Genomic DNA, 14,904 nt, shown 5'->3' on the forward strand with positions numbered 1-14,904 from the left:
GCTCTGGGAATCTGTGTGAAAGAATAGGTTGACACTGACACAATATACAGAACATTTATGGTAATTCATCCAAGGCAACATTTTAGGGTGTTTTTTTTAGTTGGTCAAGATTTTTGCTCACATAAGCCAGCTCTGCTTATAATGTGGCTGAAATTGATAATAGTTAGATTTTTTAAATATTGTGAGCCAAGTAAAATATATTAAGCTCATTCTGTACATTATACTGTAGCTTCTAACTTTTAACTACAAATAAAAAGCTACTTTCTCATTCTCTAAATCTGTAGTGTGTGTAGTGCCAGGATGGTGCCTTTTTAACAGTATATTTTGTTATACATTGTAACTTAATAAAATAAAAAAATTTATGGGTACTTTGCGAGCCCCATTTTTGTTTTGGTTGTTTGGTATACTTGGGAGTTTGTATCGGGTTATTTGAATTGGTTGATCCCTTTACCAGCCACAACAATTCGTTGACACACTAGGTTTTGGCAATAGGGACATCTATGGTCGTTTTATGCTATTGATTTAAACGCTTATACAAGTAGAGCCCCCCTGACAGAGTGGAGAGGGTGTCAGTAGTAAGTTTGTGTTCATGTCACTGATTAATGTGCCCTTCCTCTGATCCGTCAGAACAATAACCCACAAAAAACGGATCCTATCTGTGGAGCATACGCCTTCACTCGGTCAGCATTTGCTCAATAATCCATCAGTATTGCTAATGCCAAAAAAACATGAGTGGATCTAAAACAGAGATGACGCGTGAATGGAATATTTTCATGTCTTCTGTGTTTTGTACCCACTCCTGCTTTTGGCTACCAAATCATAAGCCAATTCTGATGGGACCATACAGGCCTTACAGCTGCTACACAGACAGGATCCGTTGTGCGTCTCATATTTCCTTCCTTCTGACAGATCAGAAGAATAAATCATAATGTCAGCCAGGCCGAAAGCCAAAATAGTGGACCAGTCATGAAGTGGGGATGGTGGGAACAGTGTCAGAAGTCCACAGAAGTCCTATGACATAGTGGTGAGGTGGAAGCAGCATGACAGGGTCTGGAGTTGGCAGCATAAGGAGAAGCCACCGAGTGGAACAATGAAAGAGTCTTGAGGTGGCAGCAGTATGAGGAGGCCACCGAGTGGCACAATGACAGAGTCTGGAGGTGGCGGCCGTATGAGGAGGCCACCGGGTGGCACAATGACACAGTATGGAGGTGGCAGCAGTATGAGGAGGCCACCGAGTGGCACAATGACAGAGTCTGGAGGTGGCAGAAGCAGCATCAGGAGAAGGCCACCAAGTGGCACAATGACAGAGTCTGGAGTTGGCAGCATCAGGAGAAGGCCACCAAGTGGCACAATGGCAGAGTCTGGACGTGGCGGCAGTATGAAGAGGCCACCGAGTGACACAATGACCGATTCTGGAGGTTGCGGTAGCATGAGGAGACCACAGGGTGGCCCAATGACAGAGTCTGGAGTTGGCAGCATCAGGAGAAGGCCACCGAGTGGCACAATGACAGATTCTGGAGGTGGTGGCAATGAGGAGGCCACCGAGTGGCACAATGACTGTGTCTGGAGGTGGCGACAGCAGCAGCATCAGGAGGATACCACAGAGTGGCAAGGTGACATAGTGTGGATATGGCAGCAGCATCAGGATACCACAGAGTGGCAAGGTGACATAGTGTGGAGATGGCAGCAGCAGCATCAGGATACCACAGAGTGGCAAGGTGACATAGTGTGGAGATGCCAGAAGCAGCAGCATCAGGATACCACAGAGTGGCAAGGTGACAGTGTGGAAATGGCAGCAGCATCAGGATACCACAGAGTGGCAAGGTGACATAGTGTGGAGATGGCAGCAGCAGCATCAGGAGACCACAAAGTGACCCGGTGACAGAGTGGGGCGTTGGGTGGCAATACCAGTACCCGCTGATGAAGGTGGGTGAAAGAAGGAGCACTTGGCATCAGATGTGTGGCATCAGGGGGGAGGCAGCATCAGAGTAGTAGCTGAGGCAGGTAGCCAGAAGAAACCGGTCTCTTTTTTTAAGGTTTGGGTGAGGTGGCATGGATGATCTAATCAGATGCATCAGGCATTGGTGGGTGGAAATCCTGGCTGATCCATGCCTGATTCATCTTGACAAAGGTCAGGCTCTCCACATTTTGGGAGGACAGGCGAGTTCTCCTTGGGTCCTTGGGGTAACTATGGCCCCCGCAGCACTAAACACTCACTCTGATGCCACATTATTGGCCGGGCAGGACAGCTTTTCCAGGGCAAGTTGTGGCTAGAAATCCAGTTTGGCTGTCCAGTAGTCCAGCGGATCTTCAATGTGGGTTGGCATGGTGCTGTCCAAGTATGCCACCACCTGCTGGTTCAGGTCCTGCTCCAGGTCTACCTGCTGCTGCTGGTGAGTATTTTCTTCACTATGCGGGTGAGAAAAGCTACTCATCAGCGACTGTAGACTCAGGCTGCTGTTGATGGAGCTGGTACTGCTCCTGCCACACCAACCCTCCCCAGCAGCCATGGCAGTTGAAAGTGAGCGCAGAGGGCCCCCCGGTCAGACCTGCTAGAGGATTGACGATGGCACAGATAGGCAGCGGCCAACTGAGTACATAGGTTGTCTCTGTCATCCCTGTGCCGAATGGTGAGAATTCGGCTGTCACTACGCAAGCAAGTGAGCATGCATCGGGCCATTTGTGCAAGTGACTCGGAGAGACTTCCTGCCTCCATCTCCACTGCATACTGCCACGGTGTGTCTGGGTCCCCTTTCTCGTCTTTCTCATCACCCTGTAGCTCCTCTGGCTGCTCCTCCTTTCCTGTCACCTGAGTAGAAAAAACACCCATTTTGCTACACATTGCCTGTGCTCTAATGTCCTCCTCCCCCTCCTCGTCCTCTAGTTCAGCCCCCACAGGGCTCATGTGGCCGTGAGATCTAGGCGCCATGTCTCCTGTCCTCTGACCAACCATTGTTACCACCATCTGTTCCAGGACATGAAGCAGTGGAATGACGTTGTTCATTTCATAGTCCTGGCGACTGACAAATAACGTGCTGTCCTCAAAGGGCCTGAGCAAATGGCAGGTGTCACGCATGAGCTGCCACTGGCTGACATCGAAGTTACACACGTTTATGGTATTTCTCTGTTCGTATAGTCGGTCCAACATATGGAGGGTGGAATTCCAATGTGTGGAAACGTCGCATATCAGCCTATGTTTGGGGGTGCCGTTCTGCCGCTGCAGCTCAAGGAGGGTGTGCTTTGCGGTGTACGAGTGGCTGAAGTGTATGCAAAGTTTCCTGGCCATTTTTAGGATGTCTTGCAGATGGGTGAAAGACTTCAGGGACCGCTTGGCAACCAGATTGAACACGTGTGCCATGCAGGGTGCATGGCTCCGCCCTCCTTGACGCAGTGCGACACAATGTTCTTTCCGTTGTCGGTCACCATGGTTCAGATTTTGAGTTATCAGGGAGAAAGCCAGGAGACGGAGCAGTTCCTCCTCTGTGTGACTCCGTTCGCCCAGGGAAACAAGGTGCAGAACAGCGTGACACCGCCGTGCCCTGCACATGTGGTATGCTGGAGGGGCACTGTGACTTGTCCCTGCAGTGGAGGTCAAGGACACGGTGGAGGATGAGGAGGCAGAGGCGGACATTGTCGCAGGACCAACGGCATGACAACTTGGAGGCGGAAGAGGCGTGACCTGGCCAAGTTGCTGATGTGGCTGTGCAGGAGCCACATTCACCCAATGGGCTGTAAAGGACATGTATTGTCCCTGACCGTAGTTATAGCTCCACACGTCCGTGCTGCCGTGCACTTTGGCAGACACCGACAGGCTCAAGGACTGGCCCACCTTCTGTTCTACTTATTTGTGCAGGACTGGTACTGCCTTTTTCGCAAAGAAATGACAGCTTGGGACTCTCCACTTTGGGTCATCACAAGCCATCAGTTCTCTGAAAGGTGCAGAGTCCACCACTTGGAAAGGGAGGGACTGCAGCACCAGCAACTTGGCCAGGAGCACATTCAGCTTCTGCGCCGTTGAATGAGTGCACACATACTGCTGTCTCTTGGCAGTCACTTCGGTGACGAGGAGTAGGAGGAGAAGGAGCAGGAGCATCTGGACCAGCAGAAGATGGGAATGACAGACAGCTCCCTTCGGCTGAGGTGGTGGAGCCTTGACTGGCTGAAACCGGGTGCGTGCCACTGGGTGGGCACCCTGGCCACGCTTCACCTTCTGCCTACATATTCTACATATGGCCATGTTAACCTCCTCCGGCGGCTTAACAAAAAACTGCCACACCGCCGAGTAGGGGATTTTCCCCCAAACAGTCTGCACTGACTGACTGATACCGCCGCTGCCTCCGTGAACCCCTGCACCACTACTTCCTGGGCAGGTAGGCTGCGGCACATTTGGCTCCCGCCCTCCTACTGCTGCCACCCTGCTGACTCCCAGTCATGCTACCACCTTGCTGGCTCAGCCGCTGCCTCACGGGCAAGCTGCCACCCTCTTCTCCTGATAATGATGAAGCCCCTTCTGCACCCGGCTCCCAAGTGCGATCGGCTTCATCATCGAGTAGTGTCTGCACATCACTGATGTCCTCCTCAACGGTCTCTGGGTCAGGAGCCTTACCGCTCGCAACACCACCTCCCACCCACTCTCTTCATCACTACCTGCCCGCCTAGTGGAGGAAGTGGCGGATGTCTCCTCTAGATCTTGGCTGGGCAGTAGCTGCTGACTGTCCTCTAGTACCTCGTCCTTGCTATATAGTGGAGCTGAAGTGAACTACGTATATATTTTTCTTTGTGTACTGAAATACGCGACTAAACAATTTTACCACATAAAACTGCAGAAGTAAACTGCATATATATTTTTATTTTTCCACAGATATAAGCCACTAAAGGCTTTTCAACATATCACTTGCACCCCAAGAACAAATCGCTGGAGTGACAGAGCTTTATAATGACTATTTGGATCCCTAAATAATCTTTCCCTGCATTTGTAAATCGCTTTTCTAGCACTGTCCCTAGCGCCTTCTGACGTCTCACTAAGATGCTGTGAAATGATTCCTCCCTTTTCTTTTCCCTGCACTTCTAAATCGTTTTTTCAGTTTTTTTGTTGTCACAATGAGGTTTTTCCTATTGCTGTCACTAGCGCCTTCTCACGTCTGTCCTTGCACTCTGAACGCTGGAAAATGTCACAGGGCTGGCTGGCTGCTGATTGGCTACATGCAATGCATTATGGGTCATCCTGCCTTCCCACAGTTCCTTGCCTTATGTCCTCACACGTGTAGCCGCCATTTTAGGAAAAATTGCGATTCGTTACCACAAATCGCGAGGAAATTCGCATTCGTTGCAAATTGAATTTTTCCTGAAATTCGGATCGAATTCCACTTCGTCAGCTTCGATTCGCTCATCTCTACTTATAACCATTATAATCATATCTTTTAATCACCCCATTTTGACCGTCCCACATTCTACATAGCAAAGCTTATTGTGTGCTCTGGTGGTTAGTGTGCATATTCAAGATTTTTTTTTATATGGATAGTTACATGAAATAAAAAAGTACAAAATGTATATAGTAATGTTATTTTCTGATAAAACTTTCTATTTAAATATGTCATGTCTCCAGGCCCTTTAAAAGGTCGAACATTGACTTATAGGATAGTTGATAGCAGAAGAGGCAGAGTTTGCTTAGAGCTTATTTGCATACCCTCTTCCCAGAATGTTGATTAAGCACTCTCCATAAGGAGATATAGTATCCCCTGATTCCATTTAAATAGTTACTTATGTGGCTGTTTTATTTGTATTTGCTTTTAATACACTGCTCAAAAAAATAAAGGGAACACTTAAACAACACAATGTAACTCCAAGTCAATCACACTTCTGTGAAATCAAACTGTCCACTTAGGAAGCAACACTGAGTGACAATCAATTTCACATGCTGTTGTGCAAATGGGATAGACAACAGGTGGAAATTATAGGCAATTAGCAAGACACCCCCAATAAAGGAGTGGTTCTACAGGTGGTGAGCACAGAACACTTCTCAGTTCCTATGCTTCCTGGCTGATGTTTTGGTCACTTTTGAATGCTGGCGGTGCTTTCACTCTAGTGGTAGCATGAGACAGAGTCTACAACCCACACAAGTGGCTCAGGTAGTGCAGCTTATCCAGGATGGCACATCAATGCGAGCTGTGGCAAGAAGGTTTGCTGTGTCTGTCAGCGTAGTGTCCAGAGCATGGAGGCGCTACCAGGAGACAGGCCAGTACATCAGGAGACGTGGAGGAGGCCGTAGGAGGGCAACAACCCAGTAGCAGGACCGCTACCTCCACCTTTGTGCAAGGAGGAACAGGAGGAGCACTGCCAGAGCCCTGCAAAATGACCTCCAGCAGGCCACAAATGTGCATATGTCTGCTCAAACGGTCAGAAACAGACTCCATGAGGGTGATATGAGGGCCCGACGTCCACAGGTGGGGGTTGTGCTTACAGCCCAACACCGTGCAGGACGTTTGGCATTTGCCAGAGAACACCAAGATTGGCAAATTCGCCACTGGCGCCCTGTGCTCTTCACAGATGAAAGCAGGTTCACACTGAGCACATGTGACAGTCGTGACAGAGTCTGGAGACGCCGTGGAGAACGTTCTGCTGCCTGCAACATCCTCCAGCATGACCGGTTTGGCATTGGGTCAGTAATGTTGTGGGGTGGCATTTCTTTGGAGGGCCGCACAGCCCTCCATGTGCTCGCCAGAGGTAGCCTGACTGCCATTAGGTACCGAGATGAGATCCTCAGACCCCTTGTGAGACCAGATGCTGGTGCGGTTGGCCCTGGGTTCCTCCTAATGCAAGACAATGCTAGACCTCATGTGGCTGGAGTGTGTCAGCAGTTCCTGCAAGACGAAGGCATTGATGCTATGGACTGGCCCGCCCGTTCCCCAGACCTGAATCCAATTGAGCACATCTGGGACATCACGTCTCGCTCTATCCACCAACGTCACGTTGCACCACAGACTGTCCAGGAGTTGGCAGATGCTTTAGTCCAGGTCTGGAAGGAGATCCCTCAGGAGACCGTCCGCCACCTCATCAGGAGCATGCACAGGCGTTGTAGGGAGGTCATAAAGGCACGTGGAGGCCACACACACTACTGAGCCTCATTTTGACTTGTTTTAAGGACATTACATCAAAGTTGGATCAGCCAGTAGTGTGTTTTTCCACTTTAATTTTGAGTGTGACTCCAAATCCAGACCTCCATGGGTTGAAAAATTTGATTTCCACTTTTTAATTTTTGTGTGATTTTGTTGTCAGCACATTCAACTATGTAAAGAACAAAGTATTTCAGAAGGATATTTAATTAATTCAGATCTAGGATGTGTTATTTTTGTGTTCCCTTTATTTTTTTGAGCAGTGTATATTGCAACATACATATTTTGCATAGGATCATAGATTATTACAGCATGTTACTGGTCTGGACTATGCTGCATGCTCTCCATAAAGAGCAGAAACAGTGACAAAGAAGCTCTCTATCCACTTTGTTCCTTTAGCCTTTCGTAAGGGAATTAGAGCACATGCTACTCATAGAGGGTCCAAACTACAATATCTTTTGACACCATGAAAAAATAAGGCTGTTTGGCTCTGTTGGAAGCATCTTTGGCAGAATTTTGTAAAACTACTAAAGATAATAAATATTGTGTGAGACGGGTAATTAGGTAATTTCATAATTTTATATCACACATTCATAAGTGATATTTCTTTTCAAATGCAGCACAAATCAATAAAATGATCTATGCGCGTGGAATGTAAACACCAAGTAATGCGAGTTCTTTTATACTTATCATGCACTCGCCGTGTATTATGACTTTTTAAGTAATTTTCCTCCCTTCAACTGCCTACTGATAAAAACAACTGCCACACAAACCCTAACATTTCTAGTAGTAAGCTGGAAACTAGAGGGTAAAAAGCCACAACCATATCCCACCTGTCGTCTCCTGAGTTTATAAGCTTATACTACACTATAAGACATTTGCTGTTAATGTAGAGGAAACACTTTAGTATTTTGAGAGGAATTTTTTAATGAGTGTTGAGAAAATGATTATCTTGTGTCAGTGTTGAATGCTTGAGTGCACATATAGGGGGACATTTACTAAGACCGGCGATTTAGATGCCGGTCTTAGTCCATGTCCGCTTGATGCTCCTTAGTTATGTAGAGGTGCCAGTCTCTACATAACTTAGGCACTTGACTGGTGGCCGTGCGACTTGCTTAAATCTACACCAGCTTCCTTGTTGGCGTAGATTTAAGTCATTTTCTAAGCCAAAAACAGGTGTAAAAAATGATGAATCAGATGGCCTGCTCCCTGCCCCCTTCCCCGCCCACGCCACATCCCCTTTTTAGGCGCAACCGCCAAGTGGTGGCAACCAAATCTGAAACATAAGTACGCCAAAAAAGTACTTTCCATAATAAATGACCCCCATAATGTCTATTTATTGTCCTTTCAGATATTGATGAATGCCTTTTTTTACACATTGCTGCTTGCGACCCATACCGAGCAGAATGTATTAATATGGAGGGCGGTTATATCTGCAGATGCATGGAAGGTTTTCTGGGAAATGGTCTTGAGTGCACTGGTAAGTAAGAATCAGTCATTTACAAAGCTGCACAAATGAATTTTATGTTGCTTGGCTGTGTTGCTAGAGATCCCCTGGTTGACACGAATTAAGACGATCTACTGGCTTTCAAGTATTGTACTGCAATATTGTACTCACATCTCATGAATTGCCACCCCTTTTCTCTCTTACCTTAGAAAAGACAGCCATCTTCCTAGTGCCACCTTGTGGAAGTGGCTCCCACAAATGTTCTCTTTTCTCAAGAGATACCACTTTGCATATTGTTTTTCTATGGAGCATTGCCAATAAGTCTCCATTCCTTGGAGCACTACCAGTGAGTCTCCACTCAGAGACGGTCTTTTTAAGGAGAGCTACTCTCCTACCTCTGCTACAGTACCTACTCCATTCTACCCCTGCTTTCATAACACTGTCTACACCTACTCCCCCTACAGTGTCTCTGGTAAAATATTGCAGGTCTACTTATTTAACTTTGTTCACCCCAATTGCCATAGGAGTGCTTAAAGGGTTTCTATCACTTTGTATCACATAGTTAGCTGTCAGACTCTAGCGATCTGCTAGTGTCTGCTCTGGCCAACCATCCTACTATAATCGCTTGTGGGGCAGCGGTTTTGCTAAAAAACGAACTTTTATAAATATGCTAATGAGCCTCTAGGTGCTATGTGGGCGTCATTAGCACCTAGAGGCTCCGTCTACCTTCATAAACAGCCGCCGCCCAGCGCATCCCTCCAGCCCGCCCATGTCCTCCTCCGTGTGACGCAGCGGACGAATTCTCGCGCATGCGCCGTGCGCGGCTGTATTCGGCGCATTTGAGATGTCTGAGCTGGGAGCGGTCAGACATTCAATGTGCATGCGCCGAATACAGCCGCGCACGGCGCATGCGCGAGAATTCGTCCGCTGCGTCACACGGAGGAGGACATGGGCGGGCTGGAGGGACGTGCTGGGCGGCGGCTGTTTATGAAGGTAGACGGAGCCTCTAGGTGCTAATGACGCCCACATAGCACCTAGAGGCTCATTAGCATATTTATAAAAGTTCGTTTTTTAGCAAAACCGCTGCCCCACAAGCGATTATAGTAGGATGGTTGGCCAGAGCAGACACTAGCAGATCGCTAGTGTCTGACAGCTAATTATGTGATACAAAGTGATAGAAACCCTTTAACTGCCTATAAAATAAGTGTTAGTCACAAGAGCAGTTTATGGAATTGCCTTTTAGTCTTTCTGCCACTTGTTCTGAAATTGCATTGAGCAAAAGAATATTTATCAGTAATTTGAGATTAAGCAGTGGTAAAGTTTGCGCTGAGAGTTACCTATTTTGCACAGTCTAATTTTTTTGATAAACTAGCAGAAGAACCCGGCTTCACTCGGGTATATTTCATCTATTTAATTTAATGTTTGTGTGTGTCAATAAAAGATATCGACTGTATCCACTATAACAGTAACATCTACAGTACCCTGCCACTTTAACAGTGACCTCCAGAGCGGCCTGCCCCCTTAACAGTAACATCCACAACGCCCTCCCCTTTAACAGTGACCTCCACAGCGGCCACCCCTTTATTAGTGACGTCCACAGTACCCCATCTCGTTAATGGTGATTTCCACAAAACCCGCTCCTTAACAGTGACCTCCACAGAGGCGTCGACAGTACCCCATCTCGTTAACAGTGATTTCCACAACACCCTGTCCCCTTAACAGTGGCCTCTTAAGCAATCTGCCCCTTAACACTGACTTCCATTGCAGACCGTCCCCTTAACTGTGACCTCCACAGCGCCTGCCCCTAGGGTGGCCAGAGGTCTGATTTTAGGCCGGACAGTCCGGCTTTCTGACTCCCTGTCCTCCGTCTGGCGCAGGGCCTGGACGGACACAGGGATATCCTTTTAAACAGCTCACTCTCAGACAGCAGCACTGTGCTGTCTGAGTGTGAGCTGCAGGGAGAAAGTCACCCTCCCTCTCACCCCTGCAGTTGACAGAAGTAAATTTTTACCTTCATTTTTTCAATCTCCGTCGGCTGCGGAGTGGGAGAGGCGGGGCCTAACCGGGTAGGGGCGTGACTTAGCGGGACCTAGAGGCGGAGTTTTTAAGTCAATCTTTTGAGAGTGGCCTGAATGGCCGCCTTACCTGCCCCTGAACTGTAACCTTAACAGTGTCATCCACAGTGCCCTGCCCCTTTAAAGCTGAACTACAGCAGTGAAGAAAAATGGCTGAGCTGTTATGGAAATCTGGTGTAAAATTGTGTGTATGTGGAGACTAAGGACCTGCGAGCTTCTATTGGCTGATAAGGGCATGTGAGTGTTGAAGGAAACCCACGCAAACACGGGGAGAACATACAGGGAGTGCAGAATTATTAGGCAAGTTGTATTTTTGAGGATTAATTTTATTATTGAACAACAACCATGTTCTCAATGAACCCAAAAAACTCATTAATATCAAAGCTGAATATTTTTGGAAGTAGTTTTTAGTTTGTTTTTAGTTTTAGCTATTTTAGGGGGATATCTGTGTGTGCAGGTGACTATTACTGTGCATAATTATTAGGCAACTTAACAAAAAACAAATATATACCTATTTCAATTATTTATTTTTACCAGTGAAACCAATATAACATCTCAACATTCACAAATATACATTTCTGACATTCAAAAACAAAACAAAAACAAATCGGTGACCAATATAGCCACCTTTCTTTGCAAGGACACTCAAAAGCCTGCCATCCATGGATTCTGTCAGTGTTTTGATCTGTTCACCATCAACATTGCGTGCAGCAGCAACCACAGCCTCCCAGACACTGTTCAGAGAGGTGTACTGTTTTCCCTCCTTGTAAATCTCACATTTGATGATGAACCACAGGTTCTCAATGGGGTTCAGATCAGGTGAACAAGGAGGCCATGTCATTAGATTTTCTTCTTTTATACCCTCTCTTGCCAGCCACGCTGTGGAGTACTTGGACGCGTGTGATGGAGCATTGTCCTGCATGAAAATCATGTTTTTCTTGAAGGATGCAGACTTCTTCCTGTACCACTGCTTGAAGAAGGTGTCTTCCAGAAACTGGCAGTAGGACTGGGAGTTGAGCTTGACTCCATCCTCAACCCGGAAAGGCCCCACAAGCTCATCTTTGATGATACCAGCCCAAACCAGTACTCCACCTCCACCTTGCTGGCGTCTGAGTCTGACTGGAGCTCTCTGCCCTTTACCAATCCAGCCACGGGCCCATCCATCTGGCCCATCAAGACTCACTCTCATTTCATCAGTCCATAAAACCTTAGAAAAATCAGTCTTGAGATATTTCTTGGCCCAGTCTTGACGTTTCAGCTTGTGTGTCTTGTTCAGTGGTGGTCGTCTTTCAGCCTTTCTTACCTTGGCCATGTCTCTGAGTATTGCACACCTAATGCTTTTGGGCACTCCAGTGATGTTGCAGCTCTGAAATATGGCCAAACTGGTGGCAAGTGGCATCTTGGCAGCTGCACGCTTGACTTTTCTCAGTTCATGGGCAGTTATTTTGCGCCTTGGTTTTTCCACACGCTTCTTGCGACCCTGTTGACTATTTTGAATGAAACGCTTGATTGTTCGATGATCACGCTTCAGAAGCTTTGCAATTTTAAGAGTGCTGCATCCCTCTGCAAGATATCTCACTATTTTTGACTTTTCTGAGCCTGTCAAGTCCTTCTTTTGACCCATTTTGCCAAAGGAAAGGAAGTTGCCTAATAATTATGCACACCTGATATAGGGTGTTGATGTCATTAGACCACACCCCTTCTCATTACAGAGATGCACATCACCTAATATGCTTAATTGGTAGTAGGCTTTCGAGCCTATACAGCTTGGAGTAAGACAACATGCATAAAGAGGATGATGTGGTCAAAATACTCATTTGCCTAATAATTCTGCACGCAGTGTAGAAACTCCATGCAGATGTTGTTCTTGGTCGGATTCGAACCTAGGACCCCAGTGTTAACCACTGAGCTACCGTGAAGTGCCGAGATATTCTATGATACAGTACCTCCAGTGTTCACCCTCTGGATTAACTTTTTCCCAAAAAATATTCAAATGTGTTTGAATTCTAATGCCCAGAGACAGGACAGACTCCGGCGACTTACCTAATCTGTCTAGTCTTTCTAGTTACACGGATTCAAGGTTGTTTTTGAAATTCTTGAGATAATAGTTTAGTTATTCAAACACACGGCTACTAAACTAATCCTTGCAGTCTAAGAATTTAAGTTACTTTTTGCATCACCCTGCTGTCACAATAAGGCCGCTTTCACACAGTCAGTGATTGGTCAGGGATTTCCATCAGTTATTGTGACCCAAAACCAGGAGTGGATCAAAAACTCAGAACAGGTGCAGGACTTTCCAATCCATTATACCTTACCTTTGTGTAAGATCCACTCCTGGTTCTGACTCATCATAAAAATCAGTGATCAAACACTAAGGTCTCTTTCACACAAACGTGTGATGTCCGTACCCCTGCTGCGAACCGCAAATTGCGGTCCGCAATGCATGGGCACCGACCGTGGGGCAGAGGCATGCGGATCGCGACCCTATTCACTTGAATGGGGTCCGCGATCCATCCATCCTGCAAAAAGATAGGACAAGGTCTATCTTTTTGCGGAACGGAAGCACGGAATGAAACCCCAAGAAAGCACTCCGTTCCATTCCGCACCGTATCTCTGGATTTGGGGACCCATTCAAGTGAATGGGTCTGCATCCGTGATTCGGAATGCATACGGCCGGTGTGCCATGTAATTCGGACCCGCTGTATGCGGGCCACAATAGGCCATGGGGGACACATGGCCGTGTGCAAGAGGCCTTACTGTGTGAAAACAGCCTAAGGGCTCATTCACACGAACCTGTGCTGCCCGTTGCCGTATTGCTGACCGCATTTGCGGATCCACAATACATGGGCACCGTTCCGTGTGCATTCCGCATCACAGATGCGGACCCATTCACTCCAACATGCTCTATCTTTTTGCGGAACGAAGGGATCACGGACCCATTCAAGTTAATGGGTCCATGATTCCCATGCGGCTGGGCCACGGTCGGTGTCCGTGCATTGTGGACCGTGTGAACGAGCCCTAAAGCAGTTTTAAGAAATCCTCCCAATGTCTATGACATTGTGTGGTTATTCACATACCTTTATATTGCTTCACTTGTATTAGTACATCCAGAATAACATGTCTTGCGCTCATTCCCAAATAATTGAGCTTTTCCTATATTTGTGGTCATTTCGTGTGCACCTTATGGGAATAGAAATGACTTATTCTTTTTTTGATGTCTAAATGTATGCCTGCACAGCGTGTAACAAATGGCTGTAATCTCATAGGGTATCACACTCGCCGTCCCTGCTTTCGGATCAATGGCTAAAGCCAAAAATCTTCACTGCTTATATCTGCATTTCTCTCTGTTTCCTATGCCAGCTGTTTAAGAAAGGGGACACAAATGGAAGAAGTACATAGATTTATTGGAAATCATTAGAATGAATTCAAAGCTCAAATCAACAGTGACCCAGTTGTTAAACCCATCCGATAACTGGTCCTGTTGAATAGTCATGAGGGTCAAGGAGATGACACTTAGATGTAACCAGGTTTAGGCAGAAAATGCTTGATTTATATGCCTTTTACCAATCTTTAGCTTATAGGGAATACATGTAAACTGATGCTAATTAAACTGAGTAGATCTATGTCCTTACATTTTATTTTGTATTGTCCCTAAATCCAGAATTTTATGTAAACTTTTCTCCTTTATTAAAACATAAGATAATCCTTGTCACCATGCAGAGAAACAAGCTCTGTTCAATTGTTCAAAATGGTGTAAAGTGGGACTGGCTTAGTTGCCCATTGCAACCAATCAGATTCCACCTTATAAAAAGGTGGAATCTGATTGGCTGCTATGGGCAACTAAGCCAGTTCTACTTTACACCAGTTTGATAAATCTCCCCCTGCATTCCTGATATATTATACATACTCGATTACAGACATGAACACATATTATAGGTACACTTAGTGCTAGGATATAGCAGTATCATTCCCGACACAGAGTCCTCTGACATGACTAAAGGGCCAAAAGTGAACGCGCAAAGGAAGATTACTTGACAGAGAAGCATCCAGTGCTCTTCATATGTCTGCATTGGTAAATGATTGTATTGTACCTGTTCCTCTGTTATTCCTCCGGTACTTGTATGTCTAAATTGACAACAGGGTGTCACCATTCCCATTGTAAAAGGAGTGTGTCCCTAAATACTGAAATCATTGTCCAGTCAGGGTTGACAGCGCCAGACATGTCACAAGGCGAATGGTAACACCTAACAGTCCACATGAGTCCAGTAGG

General features: G+C 46.6%; 1 protein-coding gene across 2 annotated transcripts in view; it reads left to right on the forward strand.

The window, feature by feature from the left end:
• Nucleotides 1-14,904, forward strand: part of EGF (epidermal growth factor) — a 193,645-nt gene that overhangs the window by 148,811 nt on the left and 29,930 nt on the right. For both annotated transcript variants that reach the window (XR_005776343.1, XM_040418371.1), the window contains exon 17: nucleotides 8,464-8,592. Coding sequence is in view for 1 of the 2 variants with exons in the window: in XM_040418371.1 (XP_040274305.1) it covers nucleotides 8,464-8,592 (129 nt within the window). In the remaining variant the exon portion in view is untranslated. The remainder of the gene's footprint in view (nucleotides 1-8,463; nucleotides 8,593-14,904) is intronic.

This window comes from Bufo bufo, chromosome 2 (genome assembly GCF_905171765.1).
Source record: "Bufo bufo chromosome 2, aBufBuf1.1, whole genome shotgun sequence".
In the NCBI taxonomy this organism is placed as follows: Eukaryota; Metazoa; Chordata; class Amphibia; order Anura; family Bufonidae; genus Bufo; species Bufo bufo.